The following is a 16,135-nucleotide window of genomic DNA, read 5'->3' on the forward strand; positions in this document are numbered from 1 at the left end:
TTTTGGAGATGTTTTTATAAAGAAGCAAAAAGACAGGGGATGTGGTGGGAGGTGGGTGAAATACCCTGCAAGCCAAAAGTCTAGAAACAAAGGATCAAATATGAAGGCTTCTCATGTCCAGCTTTTCCTGTCGATGAATCTGAATTTTGACAGCTGCATACCAATTTCTAGTTCAGATTTCAATCAACCTGGATTTGAGTAATTGGAAACTAGTTCCCAGGGACTGGTACCGAGTACAGGATTTCAGGAGAGGGACTTGGGTGTTGCAGAAATGTCCTTGCTAGAACTATAGGTCAGAACTTTACATTCAGGGAGGCAATCATTAGTATGGGGGCCACTAGTTCTCTCAAAGCCAGATCTCATGCGTAATTATGACAATAAACCCTATTTCTCACCACCTTCAAGGCTTTGTTTAGCTGTTTCTCCAAAGTCACTGGGTTTCCAGTAAAAAGATTAACCACAGCCTACATTAAATTATCAGTTTAATTTCCAAGTCATCACGTGGTAAAAAATCCTATGATTCCCTCCCTAAAGGCATTGTGGGTCAAGCTACAGCACAAGAACTGCAGCAATTCAAGAAGGCATCTACCAGCATTATCTCAAGGGCAACTAATACTGATCAGCCATTAACTCCCAAGAGCGAATTTTAAAAATCTGTTTTCCAGCCAATATCCTAATAGTTGAATACAGAACACAGAAACAATCCCTTCATTCCAACTCATCCATGCCAACCTGACATCCCAATCTGGCCTAGTCTCATTTGCCAGCATTTGGCCCATATCCCTCTAAACCCTCTCCTATTCATATACCAATCCAGATGCCTTTTCAATGTTGTATCTGCCTCCACCACTTCTTCTAGCAGCTCGATCCAATCACACACCACCCTCTGTGTGAAAGTATTACCACTCAGGCCCTTTTTAAATCTTTCCCTTCTCATCTTAAACCTATGCTCTCTTGTTTTGGACTCCCTTACCCTGGGAAAAAGACCTTGTCTATTTACCCTACTCACGCCCCTCATAGTGTTATAAACCTCTAGAAAGGCACCCCTCAGCCTCCGATGTTCCAGGGGAGAAAATAAAAGGCCGCAGGCTATCTTGCAGTTAATTTCAGATAGTCCTCAACTATAAGTATGTATTCACAACAATCCTGATATCACATACTTGCTGCACACAAGACTTTTTTTTAAAGAAGGTAAACAAATGAAATATCAAGTTTGTGAAATTAATGTCTTCCAAGGTTTAGACAGTTAGCACTTGGTCCTCGGACATGTATCACAACACAAAGTGATGATTTTGATGTCTCCAATTTATTTTACAGCAAGCTGTGAATTTGAGCTGTGCTGGTTTGGCATGTCAGGGAATGACTGAAAGTTTTAGAATAAAAGAAGTTGATGAACCAGTTAATGTAGACCATTAAGGAGAAGAGTGATAGGTGGTCGGACTTAGTGAAAGTTATGGAATGCTGAATTTACGCCAAGTGAAAAGCCAGCAGGAGATGTGGGAATTGTCCAGTCTAGAAGGAACTAAGCCATGAATGAGAATTTCAGCAGATCAGCTGAGACAGCTGGAAGTAGGCAGTTGGTGATGAAAATGGGTTCAGCTCAGGATCAAATGTGAGCATGGGGTTGCAAACCATCTGGTTCAGACTCAAACAGTAAGTAGGGAGGGCAAACGGAGTCAGTAACTAGGGAACAGAATTTGTGGTGGGGAACCAAAGTCAATGGTGACAGTATGTTAGTGGCAGAAATGATTACACAAACACTTTGTGTCAACATTCACAGGCAATCTTTAATAAGCAGAGGCTCACAAAGACGTGTGACAATACATTTTACAGCATGTTACATGATACTACTTAATAGATTCTATAAATAAACACATTGAATGATAGCTAGCTCCAGCTGAATACTCAGCATTGTCCGCAAACCGTCTGACTTCTTTCTTCAACAAATTCATCAATGCAAGCACTAGTTCGGTTTCAACCAAAAATGAGGAACCAATCGCGACAAGTTGTTTTTGTTGTGCTGCAGTACACACTCCTGATTCCAGCACAACACGTCAGCTAGACGCAGCAACCCTAGCATGTGGCTGGAGCTAGAGCAGAGATGTGTTTGAGAAGCATTGAAGAGAGGAACAGGGGAAAATAAAAAGTCTGAATGAAACAACAAATCAAAAGACTTCCGTTTTCAAGGGAAGACATGCATAGATGAGTCTTTTTCGATTTCATGCTTTCTGGACTGGGCACAGAGATCAGCCTTGATGCTGAAAATGCTCTTTGCCTCTACTCAGGCACTGGTAGGTTCACGACTCAATTGAGAGAGTTCAGCACATAATCTACACTGCCACTCTAGGGCAGTACTAAGGAAATACAGCAGGCGTGAAAGTATTATCTATCAAACGGAGTGTTTTTGTAAGGTGGGAAATGGAAGAAGACCTTTGTTCTTATCAAAATAAATGAAGCTACAGTGGGATGCATAAGGCACATGATCATCAGTAACATGGCTCTGGAATGACAGCTGGTTTCCATTAAGCATGAATCATAACTGGTTTAAACATGATAGGATAGAGTTTCTGCTTTGAATGCATTGGTGATCCAGGCACAGAGTGTGACCTAAGTTTTGAAAAAGGTGGTTTTATTTCTTGATTTTCTACGCAACTGCACTCACTTTCCCGACAAAATCTGCTTCGGGCTAGTGACATTAGGCAGTATTTAAGATATTGTTTTAAAAACCTCTTTAGTAGTAATTTGGTGTAGCTTGATCAAAACAGTTGAAATTATTTAATCACAAAAGAAAATGGCTTTAATCAGTGTCAATCCACCTCTTGCGTTTGCGGATTTTAAAATTAGCACACATGAGCTGCTAGAACACATTAAAGAGGCTATCTGGCTCATTATGTCTGGACCAGCTATCAGCAAGAGTAACTCAGTTCAAACCTCCCCCCACCCCAACAGCAAATCCATGTAGCCAACAAATTCTAAAAATAACATTAAAAAAAAACAAATGAACCATTTATTTTGAGATAAAGTAGCCTGTTTCACAGATTTTCTTTTTTAAAAAGTTACTTTTAAAAGTGTTGAAATGCTTTTCAGTCGGTGCCTTTGCATCTGAGAGAACTAGTTAAGTATCTGCTGCTTTAGCTGAACTTGCCAATGATTCTTTCACCCTGGACACATGGTTCAGTTTTGTGGATAGGGCCAGCTTCTGGAAGAATGCATCTTCAAACTGGTGCAACTCAAAACGCACTGAACATAATTAATTCCACAGTCATTTTCACAGTACTTCATAATTTTTTTTTTAAAAATGGCCAATTTATGTATTAAATATCCCACCCCAGGCTTCCACTCCCAGCTGAAGTTCTTTCTTCATTGTCATTTAAAGTGGAAGCTGTCCTTTCTCTCCAGTGTTGAAACTTCACAATGTACAAATTACACAATATAATCAGAATAAATAAATCAAACACATAAATACCAGTACATAAATACACATCAGTTCTCATGGTGCAATGGTAGTGTCTCTATCACTTGGCCAGGAGACCTGGGTTCAAGATCCACCTGTTCCAGAGATGTTATAAAATGTCTGAATGAGGTGACTAAAAATATTTATAAATACACATTTTTTTGAATGATGAACAATGAAAAAATCTTGTTAGTTGAAGTATGAAGGTAAAAGGTGATTTAAAAAACGCTTTCTTGGGATACAAGCTTTGCTGGCAATTCCAGTATTTCCTTACCCATCCCTAATTGCCCTTGAACCAAGTGGCCTTCTAGACAGAAGGCAGTTAAGAGTTAATCACATTCCTGTGGGTCTAGAGTCACATACAGGGACAAGGATGGCAGATTCTCTTCCCAAAATGATATTAGTGAACCAGATGGGACTTTGTAAGAGTTGATGATGGTTATCAAGGTCACATAGGTCTAACCATAATGCAGACTATAATTCCAAACAAAACTAGTCTGCCTGTATTTGGCCCATACCCCTCCATACCTTTTCTATTCATGTATCTCTCTTAACCAAGACTCTTTTTATATTTACTTATCAAATTCAAACCCCATCAGCTGCTGTGTTATGTTTTGAACCCTTGTTCCCCAATCCATTAGACTGGGCCTGTGGATTACTAGTCCAGTAACATTAGCACCATGCAAGTATTTATCCCAACAACTCATTATTTCTGCACTATAATTCTGAATGGCAGTTTCCAAGGAAGACTCTAATTGTTACAGCTTATATTTCTTGAGATCTATCCAGTAAAATTGTACTGATCCCAGCTCTCGTTATAACAGGTACTTATCCTGACTACATTGCTTCAAGACTCTGTCCAAAGCAAAGGGAGAGGGCAGGAGGAGGACATTCCTGGCTTTCTCAATTGGCAGTTAAGCTAGACTGAATGATAGCATCCAGGGATCGTATTCTATCAACATTTAAGCTAAATAAAACTCCTCTCTTCTAAACCAATTCATTGATAAAGGAAACATTCAAATAGAGATTTCAAACAAACATTCTTTAAAATTTACTGACCCCAAAAATTCAAAAAGATGGATTTAAAAGCTAATTTGATTGGCACTGTAAAAGGTGGAGAATGTAGTCTCCCTGCTTGGCTCAGAAGTTTCCCAATTTTGGGTGCAAGCTGAAGTTTGTTGTTATTTCTTTTAGTTAGAGCCAAGAGCGAGACAGAGCGAGAGACAGAGAACAAGAGCAAGATACTTTTGTCGAAAACAAGTATAAAATACAAGGACACAATTGTAAACTTCACAAAGTTCAAAGAAGGTCAGAGATCAGAGAAAGCATTTTCTCCCCCTACAGGTAATTGCATAACTGGAAGAGATTCCTGAATGAAGGACATTCAAGTGCTGACTAAGACAGTGCTCTGTTGAGTTTTCTGTCAAGGGGGAGGGAGCTTGAGGGTTAGAAAGATTAAGCATCGCTTGGTACATTTCAGGGGAGAGAGGGAGGAATTTTTTTTGTTAGTTATTGAGGAGTCAGCAGGAAATAGCAGTGTAGGACAAAGTCCATAATATATTAAAATATTAATTGGATACTGAGCGCAGCAGCCTCAATAGTTTAAATGGCCTCTTAATCTTCTATACAAAATGTCTACAGCAAGATATTTAAATACAGGGAGAGCATGTAAGGACTATTCATCGCCGCTCACTTGTTAAAATGGCAAATGTTGGCATCATTCTCACAGAGCTAGAAGATGATCTATTGAGGCTCTGTTTAAAATCTAGATTCAAGAGAGGACCACATTTCCTTGGTACCTCTCTCAGAGGCCATTCATTCTTCATTCAGCTTGAGTACCAAGCCAATGGAAGGCTATTTCAGCAGGACATGGCAGCTGACGTCCATCTGGTCCTCGTCCAGTACTGGCATGTCCATACAGAAGCAAAGCAAGACACCAGGTGCACAACCTCGAATGATTGCTGCCTGAACTTTATATTTTTTTTCTTCTAAACCCCCACACTACCGCAGTTAGGTAGAAGTGCTTATATTTACACTAGCATCCATGTTGACCGAAGCTTTGTATTAACTGGAAAAGTTTTAACTCGAGGGAATGTCAATTAGGAATAGGCAAAGGCTATTTGACCCATTCAACAAGATCATGGCTGCTCTCATTGAGGCGTCAACTCTACTGTCCTACCAAACTATATACTCTTTCAATTGAGAGCCAATCTATCTAGTTTTGTCTTAAAAATAATCAGTAACCCTGCTTCCACTGCTTTCTATGAAATTCTCTTCCAGGATGAACAATTGTATGTGGAGACAAAGTAACAACGTGTTTCCATTCTCTTTCCAAAATAAATTGCAATCTGAGAGGAGTTAATTTTTTTTGCCTTATATATTGAAGTTGATTTCCAGGCAAAGACCAGGACTTTTTTTTGGAAATGCGTTGCTCTGCATAAGCATTTAGTGTTTTCAAAATAAAATCTCCCTGTTCCAAGCCGTAGTGTCACGTTGTCAGTGTTGTCCACAGTCATTCTGCGACTGCATTTGTTTGCAGAAAGCCTCAAACTGTTGTTGTTCCAGCTCGGTCATTACTTTGTTTAAGGCATAAATCTGTTTTGGAGAGGTGGAAACAGCACCAAGTTCAACACTGTATCAATGAAAACAACGCAATACCACGCAGACAAGAGTAACTTCAGATATTCTGCAGACCTCTTGGAGATAATGATACTGTAGCACCACTTCTGACATGTATGGATGTTATTATAGGCTCTCCACGGACAGCAAAGAACTGATCAAACAAATCCTTATATCAATTTTGTTTTCAGATTCCCTACTGTGCAGAAACATGACCTTTGGCCCAAGTCCACACCGACCCTCCAAAGCGTAACCCACCCAGACTCATTTCCCTCTGACTAATGCACCTAGCACTATGGGCAATTTGGCATGGCCAATTCACCTGACCTGCACATCTTTGGACTTTGGGAGGAAACCGGAGCACCTGGAGGAAACCCATACAGGAATTTACAAACTGGGGTTCTTAAATGCTAGGGAGAAGTGGGTCGAGACTTTGAAAATAGTTAGAAAGTTATGGCCATACACCAGCACACGGGAGAGAATTTCATCCTATCTGTCTGAGCATTTATATTTTGCCAGATCTCACAATGAATGTTCACTGAGATAAAGCTAAACTTGTGGAACTTTATAGTATTGGCACTAGCTAAAAATGCACACAGGCATTTCAAATGAAAATGCCATTTTCCAAAAGGGATTCTAAATATGCTATAACTCTCACTCTGAGTATCCAAGATTTGATCACTACTGACTTGTGTTAGGAAACAATTTCCAAAGCAGCAGAAAAATGGAGTTCTGAAGAAGGGTTATTGGACCCAAAACATTAACTCTGTTTCTCTCTCCACAAATGTTGCCAGACCTGCTGAGTTTCTCCAGCAATTTTAGTTTTTGTTACAAAAAGGTAATGCAATTCTGATGTGACTCAGGAGTGTGGTGGGTCTGAGACACACTGTCTTGGAGTGAGACAATCTTTCCATCTGGTTTAACATTCCAATAAATCACTGGAGTTTACCTGGGTAGAAAAGGTGGTTAAAGGACAACTTGAAAATTAATAGCCTGACTCAATTTCTTTCACATTTTGAGAAATCAGATGCTCCTATCCAAACTGGCAAACCCATCAACAATTACTAACTGGGAGAAGACCTCTCCTATGGCAATGAGAGGATAAGCCACAGCCAAGCTGTCAAAATCTGGGAAGACAAATTACTGAAAATACTCTGAGAAAGTGAGGACCAAAGAAGCTGGAGATCAGAGTCAAACAGTGTGGTGCTGTAGCAGCACAGTCAGGCAGCATCCAAGGAGTAGGAGCATCAACGTTTTGAGCATAAGCTCTTAATCAGGAATGGGTGGGGGGGCCCCAAGGGAACTGAGAGGTAAATGAGAGGGGGTGGGGGAAGGTAGCTGGGAATGCGATAGGTTGATGAAGGTGATAGGTCAGGAGGGCAGAGAAGCTAGATGGGAAGAAGATGGACAGGTAGGACAGTTCAAGAGGGGGGTGCCGAGTTAGAAGGTTGGATCGGCAATAATTGGGGGTGGGAGGGGAAATGGGGAAAACTAGTGAAATCCACATTGAACCTGTGTGGTTCAGAGGGTCCCGAGGTGGAAGAGGTAGTGTTCTTCCTCCAGGCATCAGGTGACTAGAGTTTGGTGGTGGAGGTGGCCCAGGACATGTATATTCTTGGGAGGGGGAGTTGAACTGCTCAGCCACATGGCGGTGAGGTTGTTTAGTGCACGTGTCTCTGAAATGTTCCACATCTGAAACATCAACATTTTTTCTTTCCACCATAGCTGCCTTATCTGCTGCAAAATTCTTGCAATTTCTGTCTTTATTTTTTAATTGCAGCAGTAACCACAATATTTTGTTTTAATATAATCAGTTACTCTGTTAGTTGTGGTCAAGCAGCAAGGATAACCACTACCAAAGATGGTAATTCAGTTATGCATTTGATGACAGACCATAAACTACCGAGCTCCATTCCTGCAGTAGAACCATAGAAATGATACAGCATGGAGTATGTGTGTGCGCGCGCAGTTGGCTCATCTTCTCCAAGTCCACCCAAAGACGCCCAAACGTCCTTTCTAATCCCACTTTCCTGAACACAGCCCATTGTCCTGCAGCTTAGGGGAGCCCAAAAGGGCGTAGGTTTAAGGTGAGAGGGAAAATATAAAAGGGACCTAATGGGCAACTTTTTCACACAGAGGGTGGCGCGTGTGTGGAATGAGCTGCCAGACAAAGTGGTGGAGGCGGATTCAATTACAACATTTAAAAGGCACCTGGATGGGTATATGAATAGGAAAGGTTGAGAGCGATAGAAGCCAAATGCTGGCAAATGGGACTAGATTAATTAAGGATATCTGTTCAGCATGGATAGGTTGGGCCGAAGGTTCTGTTTATTGTGCTATACAACGGACTCTACAGCACTTAAGGTGCAGATCCAGGTATCTTTTCTAAAGGAAAGGTTTATGGTCTCCGCCTCCATCACCAAATCAGGCTGCAACTTCCAGGTACTCACCACTCTACACAAAAAAAAACTTTCTTCACATCTCCTCTCATTCTTTTGCCATTTAGTTTGAATCTATGATTCCTGGTTTTTGAACTGTCTGCCAAAGGAAACAGGTCTACTCTATCTGTCCCCCTCAATTTTGTGTACCACAAATCATGTCACCCCTTGGCCTTCTCTGTTCCAAGGAAGGCAAATCCAATCTCTCCTCATAGCTACAGTTCTCCAGCCCTGGCAAAGTTCTAGTAAATCTTCCCTACACCCTTTATTGAGCAATTATACCTTTCCTGTAACGTGGGGACCAGTACTGCATAGAAACCTCCAGTTGTGGCCTTATCAGTGTCTTACACAGTTTCATCATTATATCCCTACTTTTTGTATTTGTTACCTCTGGTAACAAAGGAGGGAATTCCATATGCCTTCTTTACAATCTTATCTACCTGTACTGCTACCTTCAGGAACCTGTGCACTCGCATGCCAAGATCTCTCACTTCACCCCTCTCAGTATATTCCTGTTTAGTGTGTATTCCAGTTTACTGTTTGACCTCCCTAAATGCATTACCTTACAGTCATCAGAGTTGAACTCCATCTGCCATTCTCCTGCCCACTCCACCAACCCATCTCTATTGTTTTGGAGCTTACAGTTATCCTCTACACTATCTACTAAACAGCCAATTTTTTTCTCATCCATAAATTTCTCAATTGTGCCCCTCACATTCAAGTCCCAATTGTTAATGTAAAAAACACACAGCACGGGTCCCAATACTAACCCAGAGGGTACTCCACTTGAAACAGCTTCCCATTTGAAAGGACTGCCAACGACCATTACCTTTTGTTACTAAGTCACCTTTGGATCCAATTCGACACATAACCCTGTATCCCATGGGCTTTTAGTTTTTGACCAGTCTGCATTTGGGACCTTGTTAAATGTCTTATTTCCACGTAAACAACATTCACTGCACTACCATCAATCTTCCTCGTCACTTCCTCAAAGAATTTCTAAGACATGACCTTCCCTTAAAAATACCACGCTGACTATCCCTGACAATTCCATGTCTTTAAGTGACAATTTATCCGATCCCTCAGGATTGATTCTAACTATTTGCCCAGGAGTGAAGTAAGATTAACCGGCCAATAACTGCTTGGCATTTCCTTTGTACTGTTTTAAACAGAGTCATAGAGATGTACAGCACGGAAACAGATCCTTCAGTCCAACCCATCCATGCCAACCAGATATCCTAAATTAATCTGGTCCCATTTGTAGCACTTGGCCCATATCCCTCTAAACCCTTCCTATTCATATACCCATCCAGATGTTGTAATTGTACCAACCTCCACCACTTTCTCTGGCAGCTCAATCCATACACACACCACTTTCTGCATGAAAAAGTTGCTCTTTAGGTCCCTTTTATATCTTTCCCCTCTCACTCAAAACCTATGCCCTCTAGTTCTGGACTCCCCTACCCCAGGGTAAAAACCTTGTCTATTTACCCTATCTATGCCCTCATGATGTTATAATGCTTTGTATGGACACCCTCAACCTCCAAATGATCCAGGGAAAATAGCCCCAGCCTATTCAGCCTCTCCGTATAAGCTCAAACCCTCCAACCCTAGCAACATCCTTGGAAATATTTTCCGAACCCTATCGAGTTTCTCAACAGCCTTCCTACAGGAAGGAGACCAGAATTGCACACAATATTCCAAAAGTGGCCTAACCAATGTCCTGTACACCCAGAACATGACCTGCCAACTCCTTTACTCAATGCTCTGACCAATAAAGGAAGGCATACCAAATGCCTTCTTCATTATCCTATCTACCTGCAACTCCACTTTCAAGGAACCATGAACCTGCACTCCAAGGACATTTTGCTCAGCAACACTCCCCAGGATCTTACCATTAAATGTATAAGCCCTAACCTATTTGCCTTTCCAAATTGCAGCACCTGACATTTATCAAATTTAAACTCCATCTGCCATTCCTCAGCCCATTGGCCCATCTGATCCTGTTGTACTCAGAGGTAACCTTCTTCGTTATCCACTACATCGCTAATTTTGATGTCATCTGCAAACTTACTAACTATACATCATATGTTCACATCCAAAATCATTTATATAAATAACGAAAAGCAGTGGACCCAATACCGATCCTTGTGACACACCACCGGTCACAGGTCTCCAGTCTGAAAAGTAACCCTCCACCATCACTCTGTCTTCTACCTTTGAGCCAGTTCAGAATCCAAATGGTTAGTTGTCCCTGTATTCCACATGATTTAACCTTGTTAACCGGTCTACCATGAGGAACCTTGTCGAAAATCTTCCTGAAATTCATATAAATCACGTCCATGGTCTGCCCTCTTTGTTCTTCTTCAAAACAGAACCACATTCTTCATGCTTTTTAAATCCTGGTTTTTGACTTCCTGATGTGCAGACTCCATCACTAACAAATGTTCAACTTTTTGTTTCCTGACCTGAATCTGACCCATCTAAACCCATCTTTGGTTCCCAATCCTCCTATACTAGCTTAAACCCTCTCCAACAGACATTGGAGAAGATTGGACATCTACAGATTCTTGCAGTTATGTTCTTGCTTTATACTTCACAATGCTTAATTCAGGTATCAGCAGAACCTATACCTCAGCCCGTTGCCTCTGTTTGAGTTCTTGCAAAGCAGATTTCTGTTTGGCTTTATCCCCTCGGTAGGGTGGCTCCTTTGGCTTTGGCTTCTCTTTACGACAGGATGGTTCCATGTCCTGCAAAGGTAACAATTTGAAAGGGAAGATAGATCCAAATGCAGTTTGAAAGGGATTGATACAACCAAGCCCTCAGTGATCATACAATGAGTGCTTATACTTGATTTAATTTATTTATTGTCAGATGTATCCTGTTATAAAAATAGAGTGAAAAGTGTTTTATAGTGTCATCATTCTCCAGTATAAACTTAAAACACACAAAAAAACAATTTTTATCTTTATTCATTCATGGATGACTAGACAGTATCTATTGTTCATCCCTAATTGTCTGAGAGTCAAACACATTGCTGTGGGTCTGGAGTCACATATAGGCCAGACAAAGCAAGGATGGCAGTTTTCTTCCCTAAAAGGTCATTAGTGTACCAGATGGGTTAGTCCAACAATCAACAATGGATCTGGATGTAGGTTTGCTCACTGAGCTGGAAGGTTCATGTTCAGACATTTCATCACCATACTAGGTAACATCTTCAGTGAGTCTCTGGACAAAACACTGCTGATGAGTCCTGCTTTCTATTTATATGTTGGGGTTTCTTTGGGTTGGTAATGTCATTTTCTGTTCTTTTTCTCAGAGGGTGGTAAATGGGGTCCAAGTCAACGTGTTTGTTGACCGAGTTCGGTTGGAATGCCATGCTTCTAGGAATTCTCTTTACATGGACCCAATTTACCACCCACTGAGAAAAAGATCAGGAAATGACATCACCAACCCAAATGAACCACAACATATGAATCAAAAGCAGGAATCATCAGCAATGCTTCATCCGGAGGCTCACTGAAGATGTTACCTAGTATGGTGACAAAACGTCTGAACATGAACCTTCCAGCTCAGCGAGTAAACCTTCATAGAGAACCTCAACCTGAGCTACAAATCTTCTCAAAACTTGCTAATCAACAATGGATTCATGGCCATCACTGAACTCTTACTTCCAGATTTCCTTTTCAATTAAATTCAAATTCTGCCACCTGCCATGGCAGGATTCAAACCCAGGACCCCAGAACGTTATCGGAGTCTCTGGCTTGATAATCCAGCGATAATACCAATAGGCTGTCACCTCACCTATAATGGCAGAAAATGAAGAAAGAAAATTATTTCAATGCTAAAACACAGAACTCTGGGATACAAGACCCCAGTGAGCTACAATCCATTTGTAAAATGCTAAATTGTTCTCTCCCTGTGACAGCAGCGTTTTCTTACAGGGGAACAATTCCATGAGGGGTCACCATTCCATGTGAGTATCCTCTTGTGTGGGGCTGAGCAACAAGCGTTCACAAGGCTATTTGAGCATGTGGCATTGTAGCCATTCCTCACTCTGTCCAGCCTTAAAGACCACACACAATGGAGAGAACAGAGGGGGTGGAAACCTGCTGTGATTTTAGAATGCGTCTGGATAGATGCAGGAGTAGATGGGGAGCAGAGGGATACAGATGCTTAGGAATTGGGCGACAGGTTTAAACAGTAGATTTGGATCGGCTCAGGCTTGGAGGGCCAAAGGACCTGTTCCTGCGCTGTAAATTTTCTTTGTTCTTTGTTGTCCCTCCTACAGAAACTGAGGGGGTCAATTGAGACGCTGCTGTGGCAGAGAAACAGCTTTCACTGCTCAGGAACAACTCTCCAACATCATGTCCTACCACCCTCTTGCCCATGACCACCAAGTAAAAATTACTCACACTGTGCATGCCCTTATTGCATTTGTGATCTCACCTCCGCTGCCTCCAAACGCATATGCCCCCAGTACTGTCCGGTTCTACCTACTCCCAAGATCCACAAGCCCAACTACCCCGGCCGATCCATTGTCTCGACATGCTCTTGCCCCATCGAACTCATCTCGTAATACCTTAGATTAGATTAGATTACAGTGTGGAAACAGGCCCTTCGGCCCAACAAGTCCACACCGACCTGCCGAAGCGCAACCCACCCATACCCCTACATTTACCCCTTACCTAACACTACGGGCAATTTAGCATGGCCAATTCACCTGGCCTGCACATCTTTGTGACTGTGGGAGGAAACTGGAGCACCTGGAGGAAATCCACGCTGACACGGGGAGAACGTGCAAACTCCACACAGACAGTCACCTGAGGCAGGAATTGAACCTGTGCTAACCACTGTGCCACTCTTAAAAATAAATATTGGTCAGATATAAACCTCAAATCCATCCTCTTCCCCCTTGGTTTAGGCACTTCCCACCTATATCTGTGACACCAACCATATCTTCTACCTCTTCAGTAACTTCCAGTTCCCCAGCCCAAAGCGCTTTATTTTCACGAAGGATGCGCAGTCCTTCTACACATCCTTACTCCACAAGGATGGCCTCCAGGCTCTCCATTTCTTCCTCTTCAAAAGACCCATCCAGTCCCCCTCCACCAATACCCTCCTCCACCTTGCCAGACTGCTCCTCACTCAAAAAACTTTTTCCTTCCATTCCTCCCATTTTCTCCAAATCCCAGGGGTGGCCATGGGCACCTGGATGGGTCCGAGCTATGCCTGTCTCTTACTGGAGCAGTTCAATCGGCTTCGCCCACGACTTTCACCCTTCCCTCAAATTCTCTTAGTCTATCTCAGATACCTCTGTCCCCTTTCTTGACCTCTCCATTTCCATCTCTGGCGACAATCTCCAGATAGACTCTGACTACAAACTCCCATATCTACCCAGACTACACCTCCTCTAACCCAGAATCCTGCAAGAATCCTAGAATCCCTACAGTGTGGAAACTGGCCCTTTGGCCCAACAAGTCCACACTGACCCTTCAAAGAAAATGCCACCCAAATCCATTCCGTTCTCCCAATTCCACCCCCTCTGTCACATCTGCTCAGATGAGACGACATTCCACTCAAGCATCCCAGATGTCCACCTATTTCAAACAACATGCTTTTCCTCCCTCGGTCATCCAAATAGCTTTCCACCACACCACCTCCATTCCCTGTTCTACAGCTCTAAAGCCCCCTCCAAATGCAATAAAGACAGAGCACCCCTTGTCCTTCCCTACCACCCCACCAGTCTCCACATCCAACACATCATCCTCAACCACTTCCACCAATTCCAACTAGACCCAACCAACAAGAACATCATCTCCTCCCTACCCCTCTCTGCCTTCCACAAGGACCATTCCCTTCAAAAGTCCTTGGATTGCAACATTCTCCCCACCAATCCCCCCAAGCTCCAGGTACCTTCCCCTGCATCCATAAAAAAAATACAAAACCTGCTGGCACACAATCTCTCCCCTCTCCCCCCCACCTCCATGCAGGGCCCCAAACAATCCTTCCAGGTGCAATCTGTCTCTCTTCCAACCTAACTTACTGTATCCAGTGCTCCCAATGTGGTCTTCTCTACATCAGGCAGACCAGACATAAACTTAGGGAACATTTTGCTGAGCATCTCACCTGGGCCCACAGAGACTGACCAGACCTCCCAGTTACCACCCATTTTAATTCTGCCCAACCACTCCCCTTCCAACAGGACCAGCTTTGGCCTCCTCCATTGCCACAATGAATCAAGTCACAAATTGGAGGAACACCTCATCTTGCATCAAGGACTCAACATCGAGTTCTCCAATTTCAAATAACTTCCCTCCCCACCCCCTGACTCCCTCCCCACCCCCTGACTCCCTCCCCACCAATCCTCCCAGCCACTAACTAGATTCATTCCCTTCCCCCCCCATTGACCAACCAGGTCATACCCTCTACCTGTCTCCACCTATCCCCACTTCACCACCCTGCCCCCGCCACCTCCTTTACCCGCAGCTCCCCAAAACTCCTCCACCTCCTGATGCTACCTGGCTTGCTGTGATCTCCCAGCCTCCTGCCGGTCTATCTACTCAGGAATGAGTGAGGGCTGGGAACTGAGGGCCTTGCCCAGACTAGGAGCTGAATGGGAGTGGGCACGGGGTGGAGACATTTAACGTAGACAACAGCTTCAGCCACCGCCTGCATCTACATTTAAAAAGAAGAGGGCGCCTGACACACTCTTGATACAAAAGCAAAACCTTTTGCTCCGCCTCCGCCCCGCGGCAGCGCCTGACACACTCACCCGAAACCGAGATAAACAGCAGCGATTAACCCAGCGGAACCTTCACTCATCACTCCATGCCGTTCACAGCGACCGAGCCCAAATCACCGGCGGACACAGCGACGCAACCAGGTCCGTCACTTATAATCCTCCGGGCTGGACGGAGGGGCGGGTGGATGGTTTCCATGGAGACGGAGCTTGTAGCGACGCTAGCGGCCGGGAAGAGTCATGACAATGGAAAGGCGGGGGGGGGCAGCTGTCGCCGCAGGAGTGTGTCTGCAGCGACACCAGGAGCTAGGAGGAGTTATGGCAAATGGGTGGTTGGGGAGAGGGGAACTGTTCCTCATTCACTGCAGCGACACCAGCGGCTGGGAGGAATAATGGCAGCAGCCTGGTGTGGTTAGATAATTCACTGCAGGGAGGGTGTCTGCAATTCTCTCAGATTTTACCCTTAGAGAGAGAACTGGGGAAAAGGGACCCTTATTTTAAAACAAAAATATCACACCATACTGAAAAACATAAATCAGATAAGATGCAATTATGTGTGAAAGTTTAGGAATCACAAGTTCAACCCCTCCCTCATAAAATAAATTTGCATTAATATAGCACCTTTCACAACCAAAAGAGGTTTCACATTGCTCCAGACCAAGGAGGTGATTTATTTTCAAAGGGTTACTAAAAACACAGCAGCCAATTTTTACATAGTAAGATCTCAGAAGTGTCAACTGTCAGTTAACACTGCCTTGTGGTGTTGATTGTGGGACAGATTTCAGGCAGGATAGGACAGAGGTAAGCGTTCTTCAACGCCCACTAGACTGAGAAAGTGGACAGGATTTTAGGGTTGATATTGAAAAGGACTGCTGGGTATAT

General features: G+C 43.2%; 1 protein-coding gene across 3 annotated transcripts; it reads right to left on the reverse strand.

Moving 5' to 3' along the window:
• Nucleotides 1–1,767: 1,767 nt before the first annotated feature.
• svbp (small vasohibin binding protein) lies at nt 1,768–15,415 on the reverse strand. 3 transcript variants are annotated; one of them, XM_072586685.1, is made up of 3 exons: nt 15,287–15,415; nt 11,145–11,261; nt 1,768–6,049 (listed from the first exon to the last, which is right to left on the reverse strand). In XM_072586685.1, the coding sequence occupies exons 2-3, from the start codon at nt 11,256–11,258 to the stop codon at nt 5,951–5,953; spliced, it is 213 nt and encodes a 70-aa protein (XP_072442786.1). In that variant the 5' UTR covers nt 11,259–11,261; nt 15,287–15,415; the 3' UTR covers nt 1,768–5,950. The 3 variants fall into 3 exon arrangements, with proteins under 3 accessions (XP_072442786.1, XP_072442788.1, XP_072442787.1); XM_072586687.1 differs by lacking the exon at nt 15,287–15,415 and adding an exon at nt 15,033–15,222; XM_072586686.1 differs by lacking the exon at nt 15,287–15,415 and adding an exon at nt 12,183–12,334.
• Nucleotides 15,416–16,135: the final 720 nt, after the last annotated feature.

The sequence above is a fragment of the Chiloscyllium punctatum genome, chromosome 16 (genome assembly GCF_047496795.1).
Source record: "Chiloscyllium punctatum isolate Juve2018m chromosome 16, sChiPun1.3, whole genome shotgun sequence".
NCBI classification, from domain to species: Eukaryota; Metazoa; Chordata; class Chondrichthyes; order Orectolobiformes; family Hemiscylliidae; genus Chiloscyllium; species Chiloscyllium punctatum.

Coding starts and splice junctions, on each gene's coding strand:
- svbp (XM_072586685.1), bottom strand. CDS start 11,258: ATGGAACCATCCTGTCGTAAAGAGAAGCCAAAGCCAAAGGAGCCACCC. Junction 6,050..11,144: donor AACAGAGGCAACGGGCTGAG/GTATAGGTTCTG, acceptor TCTCCAAAACAG/ATTTATGCCTTAAACAAAGT.